At 37.2% G+C, this 20,856-nt stretch overlaps 1 protein-coding gene across 10 annotated transcripts in view; it reads left to right on the forward strand.

Moving 5' to 3' along the window:
• SEMA5A (semaphorin 5A) overlaps positions 1–20,158 on the forward strand; it is a 342,620-nt gene extending 322,462 nt beyond the window's left edge. For all 10 annotated transcript variants that reach the window (XM_084508663.1, XM_084508658.1, XM_084508661.1 and 7 more), the window contains 5 exons: positions 3,694–3,864; positions 7,620–7,775; positions 11,495–11,542; positions 13,717–13,928; positions 15,274–20,158. In XM_084508663.1, the coding sequence (XP_084364789.1) occupies positions 3,694–3,864; positions 7,620–7,775; positions 11,495–11,542; positions 13,717–13,928; positions 15,274–15,393 (707 nt within the window). In that variant the 3' untranslated portion in view covers positions 15,394–20,158. The remainder of the gene's footprint in view (positions 1–3,693; positions 3,865–7,619; positions 7,776–11,494; positions 11,543–13,716; positions 13,929–15,273) is intronic.
• Positions 20,159–20,856: the final 698 nt, after the last annotated feature.

Raw genomic sequence — 20,856 nt, forward strand, 5'->3', positions numbered from 1 at the left:
GGAGCAGTATGCTCTTAGGTCTGTAAACTGCTCAACAGACAGTGCCCCCAGATTTAACTCAGCTACTGTGAAACACACCAGCTGCATCTCGGTGGATGTAAGAGACTAGTGCCCCTCAATTTATATTCCATCATGCCATCCATATTCTATCATTCCATCAATAGAAAAGACTGAAATTTCTCAGCGTTATTTATTCTCTTTTGCTACACTTTCAAAAAGATGAACATGAAAAGTTACAAACCTAATGTTATAGACCAAAAAAAAAAAAAAAAAAAGACAACAACAACAAAAATTAAGAATAATTTTATTGGATATTTAAATTTAAAATGAGACCAGACAGTATATGAAAAAGCCTGCAATCCTGTCTCTGTCCTCATGAAAGCAGGTAAGGCCAGTGGGCCCATACTTCTTTCCTCTTTCTTATAACATCCATGTGCAGAGCAGGATATCCAGTTTACTAGTCTCTTGGAAAATGTCCATCAGTGTGCATTTTTCATCATGTCCCCAGGAGATCACATTTCTATGTACTGTTTCTCCTTAGAACATCATTTACTCCATGGCTTTTTTTTCATTATCGTAAGGAAATATGTATTAACTGTGACATAGTCAGTAGGCAAAATTTTTTTTGCTTACTACAAAAGAGAAAAACGTTGTTTGAGATCACCCCACTAGCTGAATAGGCCTCCTTCCAAAAGGGACCATCCTCAGTAGTTGTCAGGAAATGTAAAGACTCTTTGTATCTTTCGTTGTGGAACTTCTTTAACTACTTTATTTTGTCCAACAGGTCTACAAAAGTGTTATGTAAAGAAACTGTAGTGACTGGTACTTTCATTGCAACTTCATATTTTTCTTTCTATAAGAAGCAGAAATAATAATAAGGACTCCATGACAAAAGGAAAAAACAAACTAACAAAAACAACAACAACACATATACACACACACACACACAAAACAGATGGTCCTGTGTTGCCAAGCAACTTTAAAGAAAATTGAAAGAAACCACAGAGCTCTATTTATGTCTTGTAAAAACTGAAGCACTAAACATCCACTTCTTTGATATTATTAAACCATGATGATGTTTTATCATCCTCTGTTGCTGAGAAGGAAAATTTCTGGGGGCAAACAAAAGAAGTAGTTACATGATATGTATGATAGTCCATGAAAGGCCTAGAAATTTAGGATGGCAGAATGTGTAAAGAGTTGCTAAGAAAAACAATTATAATTGCACCATCCAGCTCACGTATGATCAGGTTTAACATTCTTTATTATATTGTTTGTCTTTTCTTATGTCCACTTTTCCCTTTGCATCTGAAGGTTTATGGTATAGTCATGACCACCATGGTTGTGGAGCATGGTTACGTTCTCGGATATCACGTCACTCTTTGTTATTGGTCACCTATGGATAGACAGCAGATGGCAGTTTCAAATGCATGCACATTGGTAATTTTCACTATAATCCATTACAAAATATGTAGAAAATGTTTGGGACCGTGCCTCTGTTATGCTAAACAAGGCACAGGGAATGTTTGCAGACAATTTATCATCAGTCTGTGCAATCTTGGGCTGTCACTCGATTTCGTGAAGATCTATGTACAGCGGCGGAAATCCATCTGATTATACGTTTGAGCTAGTAAAGGATTTATTTTAAATTAAAAAAAAAAAAAGTATCTGGGAAGGTAAAGGCTCGATATCTCATGAAATGAATAGCTGGGTAACAGCTTCTGCTTTTATTTGATAACATTTAAAAAAATAAGGGCAAGTTCTGAATAAAAGATATCATGTCTTTTCTTGAAATTGTTATAAAATTACACAGTATATTTTACCAGCGCTGAAGATAAATAACCAGTGGCTTTGTTAGATATGAGCTTGCATAATACTGCATTAACAGAGTTATCTCAGGCAAAAGACATATTTGTTTTCCAGTGGCTATATGAATGAGAGAACAAGTCAGGCATTCTAGTAAGATGCAGTATTTATTTATGGTAGATGGTGTAAAACTCATACATCTGTATAGCTAGATGATTTGGCTGATAAATATATCCTGGGGAAAAAAATGTAACAGCCGTTGAATTCCTTAACAATCTAAATAATTTATTTAAAATGGCATACGCAGAATATAGCACCAGATTCCCCAAGTTCTGTCTATCCAATCAGGCTATTCAGAGTCTAGATACATCACTTGCAAAAGTTTTTACAGCTGCTCTTAGCAAGGAAGTGTCAGCTCTCTTCTTTCTTGATTGATAGGATAATATTATAAAAATACAGAGAATAAAATGATATGTATTCAACAATTCTGTTTACGGGATTAGTTAACTAACAGCCTTAGGTATGCACTAGTGAATTACCTGTTTGATTAGCACATGAGAACTTGAGGGTATGCTGTATCTGAAATTACTTTCATAAATGCACATACACATTTTAATATGAAAATAATCACATTCAAATAGCTTGTTTTCTCACTATTGCAGTATTTGCATGGAAATCATTCTACCTGACTCACAAGGTGTATTTGCGATATACAATGCTACAATAACAAAATAACAAAATGAGCCATTTTTTAATGTTTTACAATATGTCCATCTAAGAGAGAATTTAAATGCAAATACTACATAAATATTTTAATTTAAGGGCTGTTTGTTTGTTTGTTTAGATTTGGAACCTCTTTTTCTTTTGCAAGAGACAATGAGGAAATAGTTTTTCAATAAACCTGTGGAAATGGTTTTACCCCTTGAAAGGCAATTTGATTAATCAAATGGAAAGGATCTAAATGAGTCATTGTGAAATGCTGTATGAATGTTTCGGAGACAAAAGTGCAATCTTTCAAACATAAAGTCAAGTCTTACAAGGAATGTCTCAAATGAGTGCACCACAAAAATTGTGTATAGAAAATGTGTACTTTATATTTTTAAAAGAAATATATAGTAAGTTTCTCTCTTGTGTGGTAAAATGTTCACTTCTCCTCTAAGGGATGGGAGCTAAAAAAGACAAATGCTATGCTCAGTTCAGGACCCTGTAGTACTTCACTGATAAGTTGCCATTATTACATACAGGTTCTCTTCTATGACTGTCAGTTAAATTACACACACTGTATTTTTTTCAATCAGGTGCAGAATGGCAAATCGCTTCTTTACTTAAGTAATAAGGCAAGTGAAAACACTTCAAATAAAGGTTTCAAAATAACACCTTTTTTATTTTTTTTTTTTGTAGGATATTAATATTTTGATATTTATTTATTTATGTGGAAAAATTGAAAGAGAAATTAAGAAAATACTAAGATTATTTGCAGAGGAAATGCTGTACCAAGGAAAAGTATGTCTGACTTTGTCATGTGTCTGTATCTGGCAAATGGGCTGCAACATGGCCATAAATGCTATAAATATGTCCTGGAGTAGTAGCTTTAAGGACTGAGGTTACAAAGGATGCAGTTTGGGACAGGCAATCAGGTGAACTTTCTTTAAAAGCATGTCCAGTGACCACATTTTGAAAGCCATCTGAGAAGTCTCCTGGGAAATCCCACCTGCTTTTCAGAGGAATCCTGTGAAAACTCAGCCCATAAATGGAAGAGTTTGACATATACTAATGGTACTAAATATAATATACTAAATTAGATCCACAAAACATGAGAAAATATGGGCTGGATTATGTCACGTCACACATCAACTTGGAACTATAAGATATTTTGTGTCTTTTCAGTGGATGGAGGCTGGTCTTGTTGGTCATCTTGGTCAAAGTGCTCAGCAACTTGTGGCGGAGGGCATTACATGAGAACCCGCTCCTGCACAAATCCAGCGCCAGCATACGGAGGAGATATCTGCCTTGGACTGCACACTGAAGAAGCCCTCTGCAACACACAGCAGTGTCCAGGTACAGCAAATCAGCCCATGCAACTTTATTCTTTGTGTTCCACGGAGTAAGGCATTTTCAGATGGGCAACGTAATGCTCCTTGATCTATTATTTAGGAGCACATCATTTCTCTCCTTTATTAAGTGCACAATCAGCTCTTACATGCTACAGTAAATCAAATAACAGTAGAATATGACCTACAGGAGACCACCTCCTCCTGTCTCTGTTTGAAAAATATACTAGAATTACCATTTAAGTTACTGGTACAGGTTCTGGTTCTAGATAAACTAAAGGTGTGTAATAGTTGAAGTGGTTCAAGCAAAAGGTTGAGAGATTTCTAATAAGAAACCCACAAAGACAAATCAAAACAAAAATGCTTTTGTTTTAACAATAAATGTTCATGGCAATCAAATTGCTGAGGTTGCATATTCAACAGCATGCATATCACAAGGTCCTTCAAATAGCTAAGGCCTTACATCAACCTTTGTTTAAGCCCTGTTTTCATATAAAATAAAGAGCAAGCCTTAATGTTCTTTGTAAAATACATACTTCAACTTTGAATGTTAAGGAGCAGAGACTGTCTTTTTAAATAACTGCAAACTATTTACTAAAGGAGTTTCAGCACTCCTGCTAGTTTTATGGTGTTATGGATCATGACTTTTTCTGTAAATTTGACTCTGTCTTTTGAACCATGTTAAAGGAACCTGAATTCTTAATGAAATTTATGTCAGAAATAGAGAGTAAAAATGCACACACATTTGCACACAAAACATAAAATCATGAGTGAAAAGGCAGTGGGAGAGATTGTTTTCAGTTATTGCTGATTAATGGATTATAGGCAACAGTCAAAGGAAATAGCTTTAAGCAGCTCCAAATATACAGCATTTGCTTCAATGACAGCTCCTAGACTTCATGGCAAAAATTTTCTGCCCTGATGATGAAGTTGTGCATGTGAAGGCACAAGTTCCATTAATGGATCCTATTACTTGTCTGGAACAACACTTTTAGATAATTTTCTTTTCGAGGCACTGCATGACCTGGAGCAGAACAGAATACATACTTTGTCAAAATTAAGGAAGATGCTACATTCTGTTGCTACATTCTGTGCATTAAAAAAAAAAAAAAAAAAAAAAAAAAAAAAAGAACAACACAGAAATTAGTTGATGATTTGATTTTTCAAGACAAATGGTATATATTTGTATATAAAAGTTACATAACTGCCTTGAGATCCTTAAAGCATCTTTAAAAGGTCAGAATTAGCGTGTTCATTGTACTAGTGTTGTAGCTCTTTCTCTTGCATTTATTTTCTAGTGACATTTTTCTAGAAATAACATTTTTTAAGCATTTATAAATAATCTCTTTATCTTGTTTTGACCTGGTTACCTGAATTTTGGAGTAGATGGTGGGTGGAAGAGGAGGTTGGTGTCATTTTAGTTCAAGAAAGTGAAAATCATAAAGCAATAAAATTTCAGAGTGCAAATCTTTTATCTCACACTTCTGTGATGTTTTATTAATATTTCAATCTCATGGAAAATTTGCCATAGATTTTGGAAACAACCAGCTGTGAGAATAGACCTTGCCTCATGTGAGCACTGTAGATTTCACAACTTTTTTACTGTTCCTGTTACATATTGGTATGGTACAAAAATGACCTCAGTGCTATCCATGTCAAGTTTTTTGCATCCCTGCACAGCCATTTTGTTGTGGTGAGGATCATATAGCTAGTGATTGCTGCTAGTGCAGGTCCGGAAGTACCATTGGTGGTGACATTTGCTGCTTGAGAGACATGCTTAATATAGTTATACTTGGAATCTATGAACCACCAACCAGCACAAAAATGCATGTAAAAAAATGGAAATTATTTCAAATGTTTCGTAAGTTATGAAAAGAGCAAAAATTTATTGGCATTTGAAATAGCATTTTTTGGCAAAAGAAAATGAGCAGAAAACTAAAATTTCAAGAATCATGATAACAGGGACTTTTTAAAGATGTAGAAAGTTAATTGCAAATCCAATTGAAAGTATATAGTTGTGCACTTAGAAAAAACAACTGTCTTGCAAAATACACTGTTTTGTCATCCTTCATTTTAAAAGTTGTATCATCATGTTTGTTTTTTTCTTTTAATTTATCTAAATGCAATCACATAAATATGAATGGAAGCACTGTGCTATTGATCCGTAGAGGTTTATAGGCTGCTTATCTGTAAGTGTAATCAGTTTCAAGGGTGTCTGTAATGTAATGAATAAAGCAGTGTTTTGTATGTAAAGTATTTACGGCTGCTGTAAGAAGGGAAAATATATTCTGTCTTTGAAGTGCTAACTCACACATGCAAATAATGGATAAAGCAATTGAGCATTTAGAAATGATGGTGTAGTTCTGCATGGAAGAGATTTATGATTTTACAGACTGGTGGCCTGATCATTCAGAGGTACCTTCTTCACCCAGGGATCTTTTAATAACAGCTTGGACTTAACCTGGCCTCAAAGGCCAGCCAAGACTCTGCAGGAAAAAGACATGACAACTGAGTAAACGTTGCCATGTTAGAGGTGAAAAGCAGCTTCAGATTAAACACCTCTCCTGTCTACCCTCGTGACTTGCAGAGAATTCAGGAGCAAGTGGAGAGGAGACTGTTTGATGTGCAAGAGAAACTTAAATACTTTGAAGATAAAGAAATCAAAGGGATGAGGCAGAATAACTGAGTCTGTAGCAACGCATATAAAAGCTATGGCTTCAGCATCTCCACGATGACACATACAGTAGCACATTTGAAATGGCACATCTACCAGTCATGTATACCTTAACTCTGTGATTCTCTGAGCTCCCAGCAGTGGCACTCCTCAAAATACAGGTTTGATATCAGGATCCACAATTACAGGGATGTCCATCTCTCTCACGCTTGTACTAGTGTGCCCCCTCTCCTCTTCTGCAATTTTGTACACCAGGTATAGCAGATCCACATGGTGCTGAACCCACTGACTACCTGTGCACTCGTTCCTGCACTGCACCATGGGACTTCAATGTGTAAGGGATGTACCCTCTATTGCATATGTGGAAAGGTCCCAAAGCACATAGTGCCTTTTACAGGACCTGCTGCTCAAAACGTCTCCACAGAAGACTTGTGCCTAAAGGGCTTGCTAGAACGGCAGCTTTACCCAGTCACCATGATGTAGCCCAGCACGATCCATACCCTGAGGTTACTATGTTGTCACAGGATGCAACGATGAACCTTGTCAGCCAAGAGTATGTTGGATGAAAAACTATTATTAAATAATAATAACAAAATGTCCAGAAGATGGCTCTTAGGTAAACATCCTCCTTCAGATCTCGAATACATATCGCTATACCTGTCATTGCTATTTGTCAGGTACATAAACAAAATACAGTGTTGTTGTCCACCCTGAAGACTTAGGCTGGATTAGCTTCATGACAATCTCTTTCTGTCACCACTGTGGAGTCACAGAGAATCCCTCAGGCTTCTTCCTTCCATGTACAAAGGCAGTGGCAGAAGCCAAAACTGTGATACTTGGGTGACAAATTTACCATTGAACTCTACATTTTGGAGACCTTTGCCAGCTTGTCCAAACTGGCTTTTTTTATTATTATTATTTTTATTTTTATTGTAATGAATGAGCTGTCTGTCCTTTGATAGTGTGTACTAGCTGGAGACGAGGCTTTCTGTCATAATTCAGGAAAATGAGAAATTTCTCTCTCACTCAGCGTACTAGAAACATTTAATTGCAGTGTCTGTGTGTGTATATCTCTCTGCCCACTATAGACAGCTGGTCGGAGTGGTCTGAGTGGTCAGAGTGTGACTCATCTGGTGTTCAGCTCCGCGTTCGTCAGTGCATTATTTTGTTTCCTGTGGGCAGCCAGTGCACGGGTAACACCACGGAGAGCCGAGCCTGTACTTTTGACTCCAACTTCATACCAGGTGAGATCAGTCTTCCCCTGAAGGATCAGTGGTATCTCTCAACATTCCAGGAATGAGGCATAATAGTGTCTCACATGGAACTGTGCAGAGACAAGACTTAAGACAGAATTTGCCTTTTTTTCACCCAAAGAGCACTGGTCTACAAGGTGGAGCTTGTGGTGCTAGACCTGGTGTCATGAAAATCTGTCTCAGGCTGTGAATTGTGGAACTGTCCTTGCTGTCACCACCTAAGACTGTGGTTATTCAGTCTCTAAGCCTTATGTAGGTCCTTCCATCTTGTTTAGTAACAGGGTGCAGGGATGAGTGCAGTTAGGAGAACTAGTTTGTTTCTCACTTTGAAGTGTTCTTGAGACTTTGGGGTTATTAGAGAAATGATCCTCTAGGTTTTGTGATTTGTGTATGCAAAACTGGGTGCAGGGGTAGTTGATCAGGAAACCATTTCATGGAGTTAATTAGAGTAATAACCACCTAGAAAGTTAAATACTGTTGGTTGTGCCTCAGGTACTAATCTCCCCTATGACCACTATGTACCTGATGGAGAATCATGTCAGGTATTATAGCATTTGTCAAAAATTATGAATGTAATTATTTTTATTTTTTTTTAAATCATATCAGTCATTTAAATCCACACAACAGTATTGATGTCTACATTGCATTGCTGTTAACAGTCATCTTTCCATCTGTGTACATAACAAAGTCACCAGTCTATTCACAGGCAGATAAATTTATGATTTCAAGTGTCATTTGAAGTGTAATTATGATGGTTCAGTGCAGCAACCTTTTTTTCTGCAGCTAAGCAGTATATTATATACCATGTATGTACAATATTAAGAAGAAATCAACAAACTTAAACACTGTATTTATGGATGATGCATAGAAAATAGCAATAAATTCACAAATACTATTTTTCCTCCCAAACCAATGTGAAAAATGTCAATGTGAAAGCAAAACCCCTCACACCCTCACACTGTATTTTTCCTTTTTTTTTTTTTTTTTTTTTCTTGGGGTTTTGAAGCAGCTCAGTCAATATTCACATTCACATTCTGTGAATCCCCCTCTTAATCCAATGTAAAGTCTACGTACTGTTTTGGAAAGTATGCAGTTTCAGACTCTGAAATGAGGAATGTTAGGTGAATAAGTAGCAGCCACCTCTTCCTTGGCCCTTCTGCTTTGTTTACCACTCCCCCTCCAATTTCTCACAACACAGGAGATGAAGTCATGGCCAGTACATTCACCATAGTGAAACTTCCTTGCTTTCTTAGGAGCTCTCAGATCACTTTCACTCCTCAAGGTCCTCATACTCAGAGTTGTCTCCCTCCCAACTTCTCTTTCCTTTTCTAATTCACCTTGCTCCTTTCCCCAGCTATTATACTGGCATGTCCACCCTCACGTTGTCTCCTCCTCCCTCTGCTTACCTTAAATCTGTTTTTCCACAAAACTTAATGCATATAGAGTGATTCTGGCAGAGTGGCTCGTTATCATTGCTGCCGCTGTTTTTCCAGAGTTAATCTTTACCAACATTACCTTGCAGAGCTTTCTGGCATATATATATTTTTTTCTCTGCTTGTTGTTTGGATTGTGAATTAATGGTCTTGACCAGACAGAGTACACTACCAGCCTTTAGCTATCTGTGAGAGTGCTGTTCTGTCAGGTCTGTTACTTTCTAATGTTGAAAATAGTATTGATTTAGCAGGTGAAGAAAGGTAAAAAAAAAAATGTTATCCACTTTAGCAGAAGTAGCCTGTGGTATTTTAGATATGTGGAAGTCATAGCACTTTGTTTCACATCTGACAATGTGCTACAGTATATTTCAGCAGAAACCTCCAGCTGGAGAAAAGATTAATTTTAAAGCCAGACCACTAATATAGTCTTTGCTTCTCTTCTCTTTTTCCACCAGGCCTGCTTTAGCATTTATAATCCCCTTCTCCCAGAATCACACTAAAGGACTTCCTTCACTGCTCTGAGTCTGGATACAGATTCAAACCTTAAGCCTATTTTAACAGGAAAAAAAAAAAATCGTGCAATTTACTTTCCATGCATTCTTGCAGCTGAAGTCTGTCTTATTAATCAGTCCTTTTCTATTATCAGATATTTTTAATATTCATATAAGAACATCAGAATGTCCATACAGGTTCAGAGCAAAAGTCAATCTTGTCCAGTTCCTGTCTCCAGCAGTACTGTAATGTCCAGGGAAGAAGAGAAACAGGACAAGTGTATATCATCCCGCTTCTGCCTCCCTGTAGTTTTTCAGCCTTCAGCAACTTTCATTTCAGGAGAGTTTTTAAACCTGATGCAGTCAATCTGTTTAATGCTCTGAAATGGTTCTCTCTCCAAGTAGTTTCTTGGGTTCCTTGCATCTTCTTTGCATCTTGAATCATCAGTTTGTTGGGAGGTAGAGAGCCTACTGTCATTCCTCATGCAAAAGCCATTGCATACCAATGGCGGTCATTGCTGACCTTTTCTGAACTTTCTTATTGTATTAGAGGCATTCTGAAATGGGAAAACCAGAGCTGCATGCAGCGTTCAGGGTGTGGACAACTCATGGATTTGTAAAGACCCGTAACGATAATTTCCTGTTCTACTCACTCTTGCTTTCTTGGTTGTACCTAACATTTTGTTTGCTTTTTTGATTCATTCAGAACACTAAGCTGATATTTTCATGGAACAGTCTGTCATAATCCCCTGATGAGTGATAATGGTCAGCTCACAGCCATCATTTTATTTGTGAAGCTAGGATTGCTTTCCACTCTACACTGATCTACATTCTGTTCTGTTTTTCATTTTATTGCCTAGTTTTAGAACGCCCTTCTGCAGCTCTTCCTAGTATCCCCTTATCCATACTACCTTAAATAAATGAATATCATCAAACTTCAAAAACACAGGCCTTTTGCTCAAAAGCCTAGGTCACTGCAGAAGTAGTAACCTTACTCCACTGTAAGAACTACACTGTTTTCTGTCCTTTCCCTCATCTCCCATAGCTACTTTTTTTTTCTTGGGAAGAAGGGATTTAAAGTAATTTCTGAAATCCAGGTAGGCTGTCTGCACTCTCACCCATATCCACATGACCATTGACCCTTCCAGAGAGATTCACAAAGCAGAGGTTTGTAAAACAGGACTTCCCTTCACCAAAGTCATGGTCATTGAAATAAAAAATGGGAAAACTTGGTTGTCAACACATTTTTATTCAGTATTTATTCAGAATGCTTCCAAAGACAGAATGGGAAGGACATTGGGTGGAATTACATTTTATTAGTTTACACTTGGGACCCATGAAATTGGCAGTCATCTTTTTTTAAGATTTGTAAATTCCCTCTTTTCACATTAGTGCTAGATGTGACTTCTAGAAGTAATGAGCCTGTTTGAACACAAGATAATGAAACTCTCATTAATTTTACTATTCAGAAATTCAGCATTTTCTCAAAATGGCTTAACTTCACAAAGATTTTTTTAATGTACACTTCATCTTTTTAATTAAAGGGATATTGGGAAGCAAGAATAAAAAATATGTTACTGCTTTTGGTTGATAAATTAAAGAACCTGAAGTTGTCATGGAACTTTTTTGTTAATTCCACCACACCACAGTCAAAATCTTTTGTTACTTTGGATTTGGAGTGAATGTAGAAGAATACATTTTTTAAAATCCTTACTGTGTTGATCAAATTACTAGCTGTCTGTTATTTTTTTTCTCCATGGCATAAGCAGTTTATTTGTTTTTCTAGAAATATCGGTGGCACGATCCAGCAGCATAGAAGAAAAACGATGTGGCGGTAAGCTTTTGAGTTCTATCTGTGTATTAAATGGTGAATTATTGATTCCCCCCCCCCTCTTTTTTGTTCCATTTGTTTCACATTTTGCACTGTCTTAGATTTATTCCACCTTATAAATGCCACATTCTCATTATTTACACTCGGTCCAGAAATAGAGATGTAGTTAATACAGAATTCCTCATTAAATATCCAGATGCCATTGCTGACCTTTGAGACAAGAGCATGTATTATTGTTTTTTTTTTCTCCTTTTCCCTTGTAACAGTCACTCATTGTGTCCCAAAAAGAAATTCCTTTTATAAGTTAGTTATCAATATGACAAAATTTTTAAAGTTGCTGCACCTTTTGCTGGATAATAATTTCACAAACCTCTTTGGGACTCCAAATGAATAGCAGAGAGCCAGCCTGCTAAACCATTTAATGGCTCAGACTGTCTGGACTCATTTTCAGCTTTGCTGCCAGATACAAAACTAGAAAGTAAAAGTTCAATTCCAGAGAGTCTTGATGCTAGTGAAACAAATCTTGAAAGAGAAAACTGAACTGTTGGGGAAAAAAAAAATGTACAAAGAAGAAGAAACGGGAAAAATGACCTTTTTTGTGTTTGTGCTTAGTTATCACGCTTAGTCGGTGTTGTCATGGTAGTAGCTGTGACCAGTTCCAGTATTCTTCTATGCACAGATAAGCTGTGTTTTTAGCCTAGTAAGGGACAATGAAAACACAGAGGTTATGCAAGGGCACTAGTGTGCATAGTTACATGTTATAAGAGTCAAGATAATGCAATTTGTTTTTTTCCTTATTAGCAGTGGAAATCTGAAAACATTTTTGCCAAGTTCTGTGACAGTGGGAAACTCTCATTCAAGTGTAGAATGATATTTCAGTGGTAATTTACATATTGGGGTGGTCAACCTAGGTCAATATATTAGGTTGTGTTCCTTTTTTCCCTGTCGGTATGTAAAGGGGGCTTGCAAAAAAACAGAACCCATGTGCTGTCCCATTTTTCTGTTTTACAGTGAAAACGTCTAACATTTTTCAGGCTAGTGCCAGTCTCTCAGATTAAAATCAGCTTCATGTATGCAACCACAAACAAATATTCAATAATGTTAAGATGAAATCTGTTTCTTAATGATATTTCTTTCTTAATCAAAAGCAAAGCTCCAGTTGGAAACAGCAGTGAAAAGAAGTGTACTTTGTTTATTTCCAGCTAATCCTACTTACGCCACATCTGACACAATTATCTCTATATCAGGATAATTGGGAGGCAATTATGTTTTAAATTCCCTTCTACAGTTTCATGCAGCAATGAGCCTTCTCTATGTTTTAATTCCTGTGTAGGTAGGGAGGGTTCCCACAGTCTGATCCCATAGTATCTTCAATGGGCAGAGAGGACTGTGTTCTGGCAGCACTCTCTGGCTGCTGTGGTTAAAAGTACGCTGAGCTTTAGGGAGTCTCTCTCTCTCCTCTTCACATTTTCTCCTGAAACACTACTGTTTCCTCCTCACTTCCTCATTACATGGAGAAAAAGTTCTGAAGACTGGAGAAGGGAACAAACTGCCAAATATCAAAGACGCAGAAACAGTGAGACCCAGCTGCAGTCAAAGCAGGGGATGAGAAAAAAAGTACGCCAAAGTGTCTGGGACAGTCACCAAATAAGAGGGATGCTGAAAACATTTTAGGGGAAGCAGGTCTGTAATCTAAAGACATTAAGATTTTGTTCTGCCACAAGTCACTACATGTAAGACAAAGAACTAGAAGCAGAGGAGGTGATAATGTAGTTCACTGGAAATAAGCCATGTACATTATATACATAATTTATATATGAAAAAGGTTTTGCTGTAGAGTTTGCAGAAATAAATTTAGCTGAACTTTTCAAATACTTAGAGAAAGCACTTCATTCATATGTTGTTTGGGTTCTGATCTTGTCTAAGGATCTTTCAGAAATCTGTCTTAATACTTGCAGAGATGTGTGGGTATCTAAGGTTCTCATAATGATCCCTTCAGGGAAGTACAATGCATTTGCTGCTGTAGGGATAAACCACTGCAAATGAGATGTTTCTGGGAAACACATGAGATTTCCCTTGTCATTATTTGAATTAAACACTTTTCTATGTTATTCCCCAAACTTAAGCTTTTACTGCTACTTCCTTAAGAATAAGATTGTCTTCTCTCCACTATGCAGAGTTCAACATGTTTCACATGATTGCAGTGGGATTAAGTAGCTCAATACTTGGTTGCCTTCTTACCCTGCTTGTTTACACTTACTGCCAACGATATCAACAACAGTCCCATGATGCTACCGTCATCCATCCGGTGTCACCAGCTCCTCTAAATACCAGCATCACTAACCATATCAACAAACTGGACAAGTACGATTCTGTAGAAGCCATCAAGGTGAGAAGCGGGTTGGGAGTTCTCTAATGCACAACATACGTGGTCCTATATATTTTTGCTATATCAGAAGAATTCTACTTGATAGTTTTCTGCAGTTGCATTTGGACTCAAATTATGCTGATCATAAATCACAAAAATAGATTTTACCTGAGGTATTGTAATTGCAGATCCTTTCCTTTGTCAGTCCCTATTACACATTAAGTTAGATTCTACGTGTAGGTACAATTTAAACAGCAGCAGCCTTTCCTGAAAGAAACCAGACCACTACTCAGGTTCCTTTTTTTTTTTTTTTTTTTCCTAATTGTGTTCTCTAGTGGCTTGTTGAAGAAGTAAATAGGGCTATTAACAGTCATCACAATATATATTGAAGATAATCCTTTGGCTCCAATGATATGGTGTCCAGTGTACAATTCATCTTCCTGCACTGTCTTTATGCAGGACATGTACACAGGGGAATATATACTGGGTAAGGCTCTCAGTAAGTGTTCATACTCCAAATATGTAGTAAATGATCCAGTACAGATTTACCTTAGATGAGAATCTAGTGTGGTATCTATATCATATGACATTTTTTTTAAAAGACCTGTTAGAATAGCTCTGTTTTTCAGATCCACTGAATTAAGGAAGGATGAGCATTCTGAAAGTACTTAACTCAGTATCTTCAGATTGTACAGTTTATTCATTCAGATGTGAAGCTTTTCTCAAATGAGTTTTTTTCTTAAATCTTACCTGGAGAATCCTACCTGGGGTTTTTAATTTCTTCATTTTTATTTATAATTAAAGACGTTTTAAGAAATTTAATTAAAAATGCAAGAGAAGTCTATGTGTTGTTTCAAGCTTTTTCAAAACCTCCTAATTAATTCTCTGAATTGCTACCAAAACAGAAACATTTTTGAAAAATCTTGAAACATTAGAAAATGAGATTTGTATTCATAAGACCTTCAGACATTTTCCCCTCCATATTGCATTTAAGAAGCAAGTAATTAATACAGTAAAGAGTAAGTAGTTCTTATTCACAAAAAATAATAATAAGTGAGTTCTAAAAAGAATAACTGAATGTGATGAGAAAGTATTTTTAACCATAAAGTTAATTTTATAATATTATGGGGAAAAGTGTGTAGCTTTATTGAGTAGAGTTGCTTTCTGTAGGAGAGTTGTTATGTAAGCAGACACATGCAGATGCAAGTTTTTTAAATGTGCAAGCACTTTTAAATGCATTTTTGACTGACTGACAATTCATAAATACTTGCTACTTAAGTCGTCTCAGTGAAATACCATGTATTGCCTTCTTTTATTTTATCCCTCCCATTTTCTTTTTTTTTTTTTTTTTTTTCTTTTCCACCAGGCATTTAACAAAAACAACCTGATTCTGGAGGAGAGAAACAAATACTTCAATCCACATCTTACTGCAAAGACTTACTCTAATACCTATTTTACAGATTTCAATAATTATGATGAGTACTAACGGGCTTGTGTATTTTCTGGCCTCCTGTAACTTCCCAGTCCCCAAGGCCTGTGCTACATGACTGCTCATGTGATTGAGGCTTCAGAGATGAAGTTCAGAGACATTTCAAGCACGATCCAAGCCGTCAATATCCCATTGCTGCCAAATGTCCAAAACACCTGTTTGTGACATGATGTTTTCTTTGCGGATTAAAAGGTTGGCCTTCAGTGTTGGGTGCAGCTGTAACCCCTCGGTGTCACTGAACTGCTCGTGAGGAACACATCGCTTCGCTGTTTCATAAGCATTCAGTCAGATTTCTCTGACAAGGGACTAAGCAATCCCCGAGCTTTAAAAAAAAAAAAAAAAAAAAGGAAAAAAAAAAAATCTGTTACCCCTTAAAACTGCTGCAGGAGTACAAATGCAATTTTCTTTTTAGGCATCGTCTTTTATTTCCATGAGGTTTGAAAAGGGAGCTGATCACCTGCTGTGCAGCCTCCTGAAACTTGCACTACCAAAAAGAGCTGGCAGGGTGTTGAGAAGAACGGCAAGAAGAAACGCGGTGGTTTAGCGATGCTCTGCAGCAGCTCCGGACTCTGTAGGGATGATCTTACTGGCCTACAAACCACTCAGGCTGCAGTTCAGCTGTTCGGAGAGCAGAGGCTAAGGCGGCACCCAAGGATATGATCTTGTACCAAAACTGGAAAGCTGCAGGGTAGGTGGTTTCCATGTGTGAGCCAAGCCCAGTCACAGAAAGGCTTCACCTTGTTTGCTTGAATTTTGGGGGTGAAAGGGAACCTGCTGCAGGGAGGCTGAGGCAGGAGGGCAGGTCAGAAAGGCGTGCTGGAAGGCCATCCCATGTGTCATCAGCAGGCCAGCCTTACTGCAACCTGCACAACCGCACAGGCGGTGGCATCCGGCAGGCTTCCTCACCCTCATGCATGCCTGTGGGATTCCCTTAGTCTGACCACTGCAGCACTCGTGGTCAGTCCAGGTACAGGATGATGCAACAGCATCACGATATGTGTGCTGTCTCAGGCTCGTGGGGCACGTAGGCATAATCAGTAGAGCTGCTTTCCCCTTTCTGGCTTTTACTTTATAGGCACGTGTTTGACAAAACAAAGCATCATCAGAAAACGCAGATGTATTTACAAAACAGTGTCTCATCTTACTGTCGTGTCCGACCCATGCTAACCAGCCCCTAAAGAAAACTTATTATGGTGTTTTAAGTGAATATCTTGTTGAACTTCATTGATGTAAATATTTAAAATCCTGTTTGAGTTTTAAATTATCAGTTTTAGTTCCTTTTGTAGTGGCAGATGAGGAAACACAAAGGATTTTTATACCATTTTTCTTTGTTCTGTCTGTCTTCACCCACATTCATGATGATGTCATTTTTTGAGCTGGAATTCCAGATGTACAACTAAAAAGAAAAGGGCAGGGATTCGGGCCAGATTTTCCAGAAGTAGTAGCAAGGAAACATAGTAGCAAGGAAACATTTCCTATTTTCAGAAGCTTGTGAAAAGAAATTTAAAATAAGGACGAAAGAATTAATTATTTTTTGTTTGTTTCTTTGTTTTGAGCATACTAGATGCAAAGATCATCACAACAAAATACCAGAAAGATATGCAAGGAAATGTGGAAATGTTTCCATTCCATGTTCAGAGCCCTTGATCATTAGGTTATGTTATGACAGACAGAGGAAAAAAAAAAAAATACAGACAATGATGATTAAAAATTATGTCCAAAAAAAAGCTACACAAAAATTACTTAGGAACATCGATCCTATGAGACTGCATTTAAGCACCACCTTCCTTGGTGGTCCAGCCACTTACAAGCCAAGTGTAAACAACATATGTAATGATGGCAGTGAGCAACATTCTTGAATGGGGATAAATCTGAATATAGCACTATCCTTCCTATCTCTGTTCTGTAGTAAAATGAAAAAAATGCAAAGTGGTCTTTGAAAAGCTGTACTATAAAATGAACACACATTTACCATCTATGAAAATAATTAAGATCAGCTGCCTATTTTTTCTATCTGAATCATTCTCCCTGTTACTAAAACTCCATCAAAAGAAAGACCCTCCACCCTCTCATTAGTGTATTTTTAGAAGGGATGATGACAACACTTCTCTATATTTTGTGATTGTTTTACTATACGTTAGATTTGGTTTGCCAGGAAGCAATTACCTGATTGTCCTTGAGTAAGAGTAAATTTTCTCTGCAAGAAAATATTGAATCAAACAGAGGGGAAAAAACTCTCCAAATCATAAGTATGTCCAGTATCTGAATCACTCTGTTCATGGCAAAAGATAAATTTTCACATTTAAATATATTTTTTTTAAATAAGATCTAAATTGCTGCTACCACTAAGAAAAAGCAGCACATGCGCACACACTCACATACATGACACTGTCCCTCTCTGCCCCTGTACTAAAAGCATATTAGTCTGGCTTATGGATTTTGTATTTAGACTATTAGGTATGAATCCAATATCTTAAGAATATATAAAATATGTATTTTTATTTTAACCTTTTAAAATGAAATTTATATGAAATAAGCTTTTTTTTTAAAAAAAAATGATAATAATTCAGTAGTTTGAGGCACACTTATCTTTAGAGTGATCTATTTTCCATTCCTTTCATGAATAGATATATATGTTAGATGTGTTATATATGCAGTGATAATACTCTAGGTTAAGTCTGCATGATCATAGGTAGAAGTGCATTTAGCAGATGCTCAGTCTGCTCACACTTCCATCTCCCAAAGAGCGTTTCAGATGTTCAGATCTCTGAGCAATTCCTATGTGATATTATTTAAAGACCGTGCCAACTTGTCAGAAAAGTGTTCCTTTAAAACTTTTTTTTTTGTCATTTAGCTTCCTAAATTACATTATTACATTATAGATGTGTATTCAAAATTCTATCTAAAGCAGTTTTAGGCTTTATTTCCACATTCCTTCGGGGTAAACATAGAAATTTTAGATCACTTCAATGAGAAAAAAAAAAAAAATGATGGCAAGATCTCCTTGTCAATCTAGACTCTGAGACAACACATTTCAAAGCCATTATATTTTTGTGTCTTAGATAGCTTTAGAAGACCCCAGGTGCACTGATAATATCAGTATTTTCACTTTCTGAGTTCTGCATAGCTGTCCAGGTAGTTTAATACAGCCTCTCCTAATTCGTGGAGCAAAGCAAAGTGAGGTTTCTATTAAATTTCAATTTATTTATTTATATTTTTTTTCTAAAATTGGCCACACACATTTTGGTAAAGAGCAGATTTCTGCATAAAAGCATGTACACTGTTTTGCCAAAAATGTAAAAAAATCCTTTTGCATGGATAAAGTGATTTTTTCTGGATAAATAAATATTACCTCTGATGTCAGTAGTAAGCCAGTGATGTAAGCCAGTTTTACACCAATTGCATCAATTTGAAAAAAATGTTCTAATTCAAACAGAAACATTTGAGCAGATAGATCACAATCCTCTGAGTAAATTCCTTTCTGTAAGGCATTGCTACATGAAGCGAAGAGGAAGCAGGGTTGCTAGTTGATTCTGAACAGCATACACTGTCATTGGGTAATCCAAATTAAAACTTTGCTGGAGTACACATTTAGGCTTGTATTAGTGTCCTCAGTTGCTTAGAAAATGGACTCCTGTGCTTGCAGATTTATCCTATACTTTGATTTGATTCCTATGACCTTTATGGTCACTTAAATTGACTTCAGGTGGAAGCTTTTTCAGCCAACATCAGTTACCTGCTGTTGGAGCAGTGTGGTTTGGCTAAAACTAATCAAGAGATTTCTGACTAGGATTAGGGTTTTCTTAAGAGAGTGGGAGAGAGAATGGGGTTTAAATGGCTTTGATTTCCAGGCTATTAAGCAGTACTGATTAAAGTCTCAGATTGGTGTAGGACACTGTGCATTCAGTTAGCTCTATTGGAATCCCACAGTAACCTCTGGGAAAATACCATGTCAATATTCAAATCAAGAGCTACCAAAGCACTTACGTTAAGTGAAGAAAGTTCTCAGAGCATCAGAGCATATGGCTGTTCAAACCAGAAAACAAAGTAAGAGGTCCCAGATGCAACAAAAAGTGGTAACGAGAATAAATACTTCAAGATTTTTTCCTCATAATTATTGAATAAATATATTCACTTCTTTAAATGTGGGACCAGTTTTATTGAAATCGGCGTGACATATGCTTATTCCTAAAGTTAATTGCGTGCATAATAGCTTTGCTGTATGAGATCAATTCTGTAAACAGTTTGGTCCAAGTTTATCCTTCTTTGCTTGAGGCATCTGACCAAGTTTTGGTTGTAGCTGCCAGCAGCATCCTCTGTGTCTTGTCAGGGAGACCATCCTTAGATGTGCAGCATTACAACCCAGAGGGGCCTTGTGTCTCCCCACCAACAAAGTGGTGAGACTAGAGAGATACACTTCTAATTTTCTCTGTCATTTTGATGCCTAAATTTAGACAGGCAAAATCTAGGCTCTTGAGCACAGGTATGATTTTACTCATCACATAAGTGACCACGCTGAGTTCAGTGGTATGGATGTAACAAGTTGCTTATTTTAATATGTTTACAGGATTGAGCCCAAAATATATTGCTTCTGCACAAATCCATGCACAGTACAAGGTGAACGCAGTAGTAATGAAACAGACTCATTTAAAATTGTTCACAAGCAAATCTGCATCTTGATATCAGGGAATAAATATGTGTTCATTGTGTGGGGTATTTGAATTCATTCCTTTCTTTGCTAAATAAATGAATGATAAAACAAGATACTGCTTGATTTCATTTAAAATAAAGAAGGGTTCTGGGATCTGTGAATGTTTTCCTTTTCTTTCTTCTCTCCACAAAAAATGGATCTGTATGTAGCTGCAATGGCCTTTAGATTGCTCTGTATAGTTGAATCAATGCTTTGCATTGTGTTGCCATGCGACAAGATTTTGTAACTGGGATGGTTCAAAGAGGGAAATGTGCTAACCTGGGAGGTTTGACAAAAATTTCAGCCCCAGCAGTAGCAAGGCTAGGCAGAAATGGAAACAGATGTAGAAGAACATGACTGATGGCTTAGCAAAGAAAACTTTCAGAGAAATTTGGGGTCCTTTTTGGAACTGTCAAGGACGGGGCTGCTGGGACTGTAGCCTCCTGAGTAGACAAGCCAATTTGTTGGTCCAGCAAAAAGCAGCCCAGCTGGCACACCTGACCGACTGCAACAGGTACCTGTTCAGAGCTGCAATTACTGCTTGGGAGAGGAGTGAACTGGAATAGTTCTCAGCAACAGATTAGCCAAAAGAGAATGCAGTACTTTCACTTGCAGGAAGCACAGTGGCACGGGAGGCTTTTTGGCAGTACCTGTGCTGGCAGGAGACGCAGGGCAGATCTGTGGAGCAAAACAGCTGGTGCTGTTCTCATGGGTTTTGGACAGGCTCCAGTCTGGTCCCAGAGGCTGAATCCCCATTATCATGTACCCCT

Source organism: Aythya ferina (genome assembly GCF_964211825.1).
Source record: "Aythya ferina genome assembly, chromosome: 2".
In the NCBI taxonomy this organism is placed as follows: domain Eukaryota; kingdom Metazoa; phylum Chordata; class Aves; order Anseriformes; family Anatidae; genus Aythya; species Aythya ferina.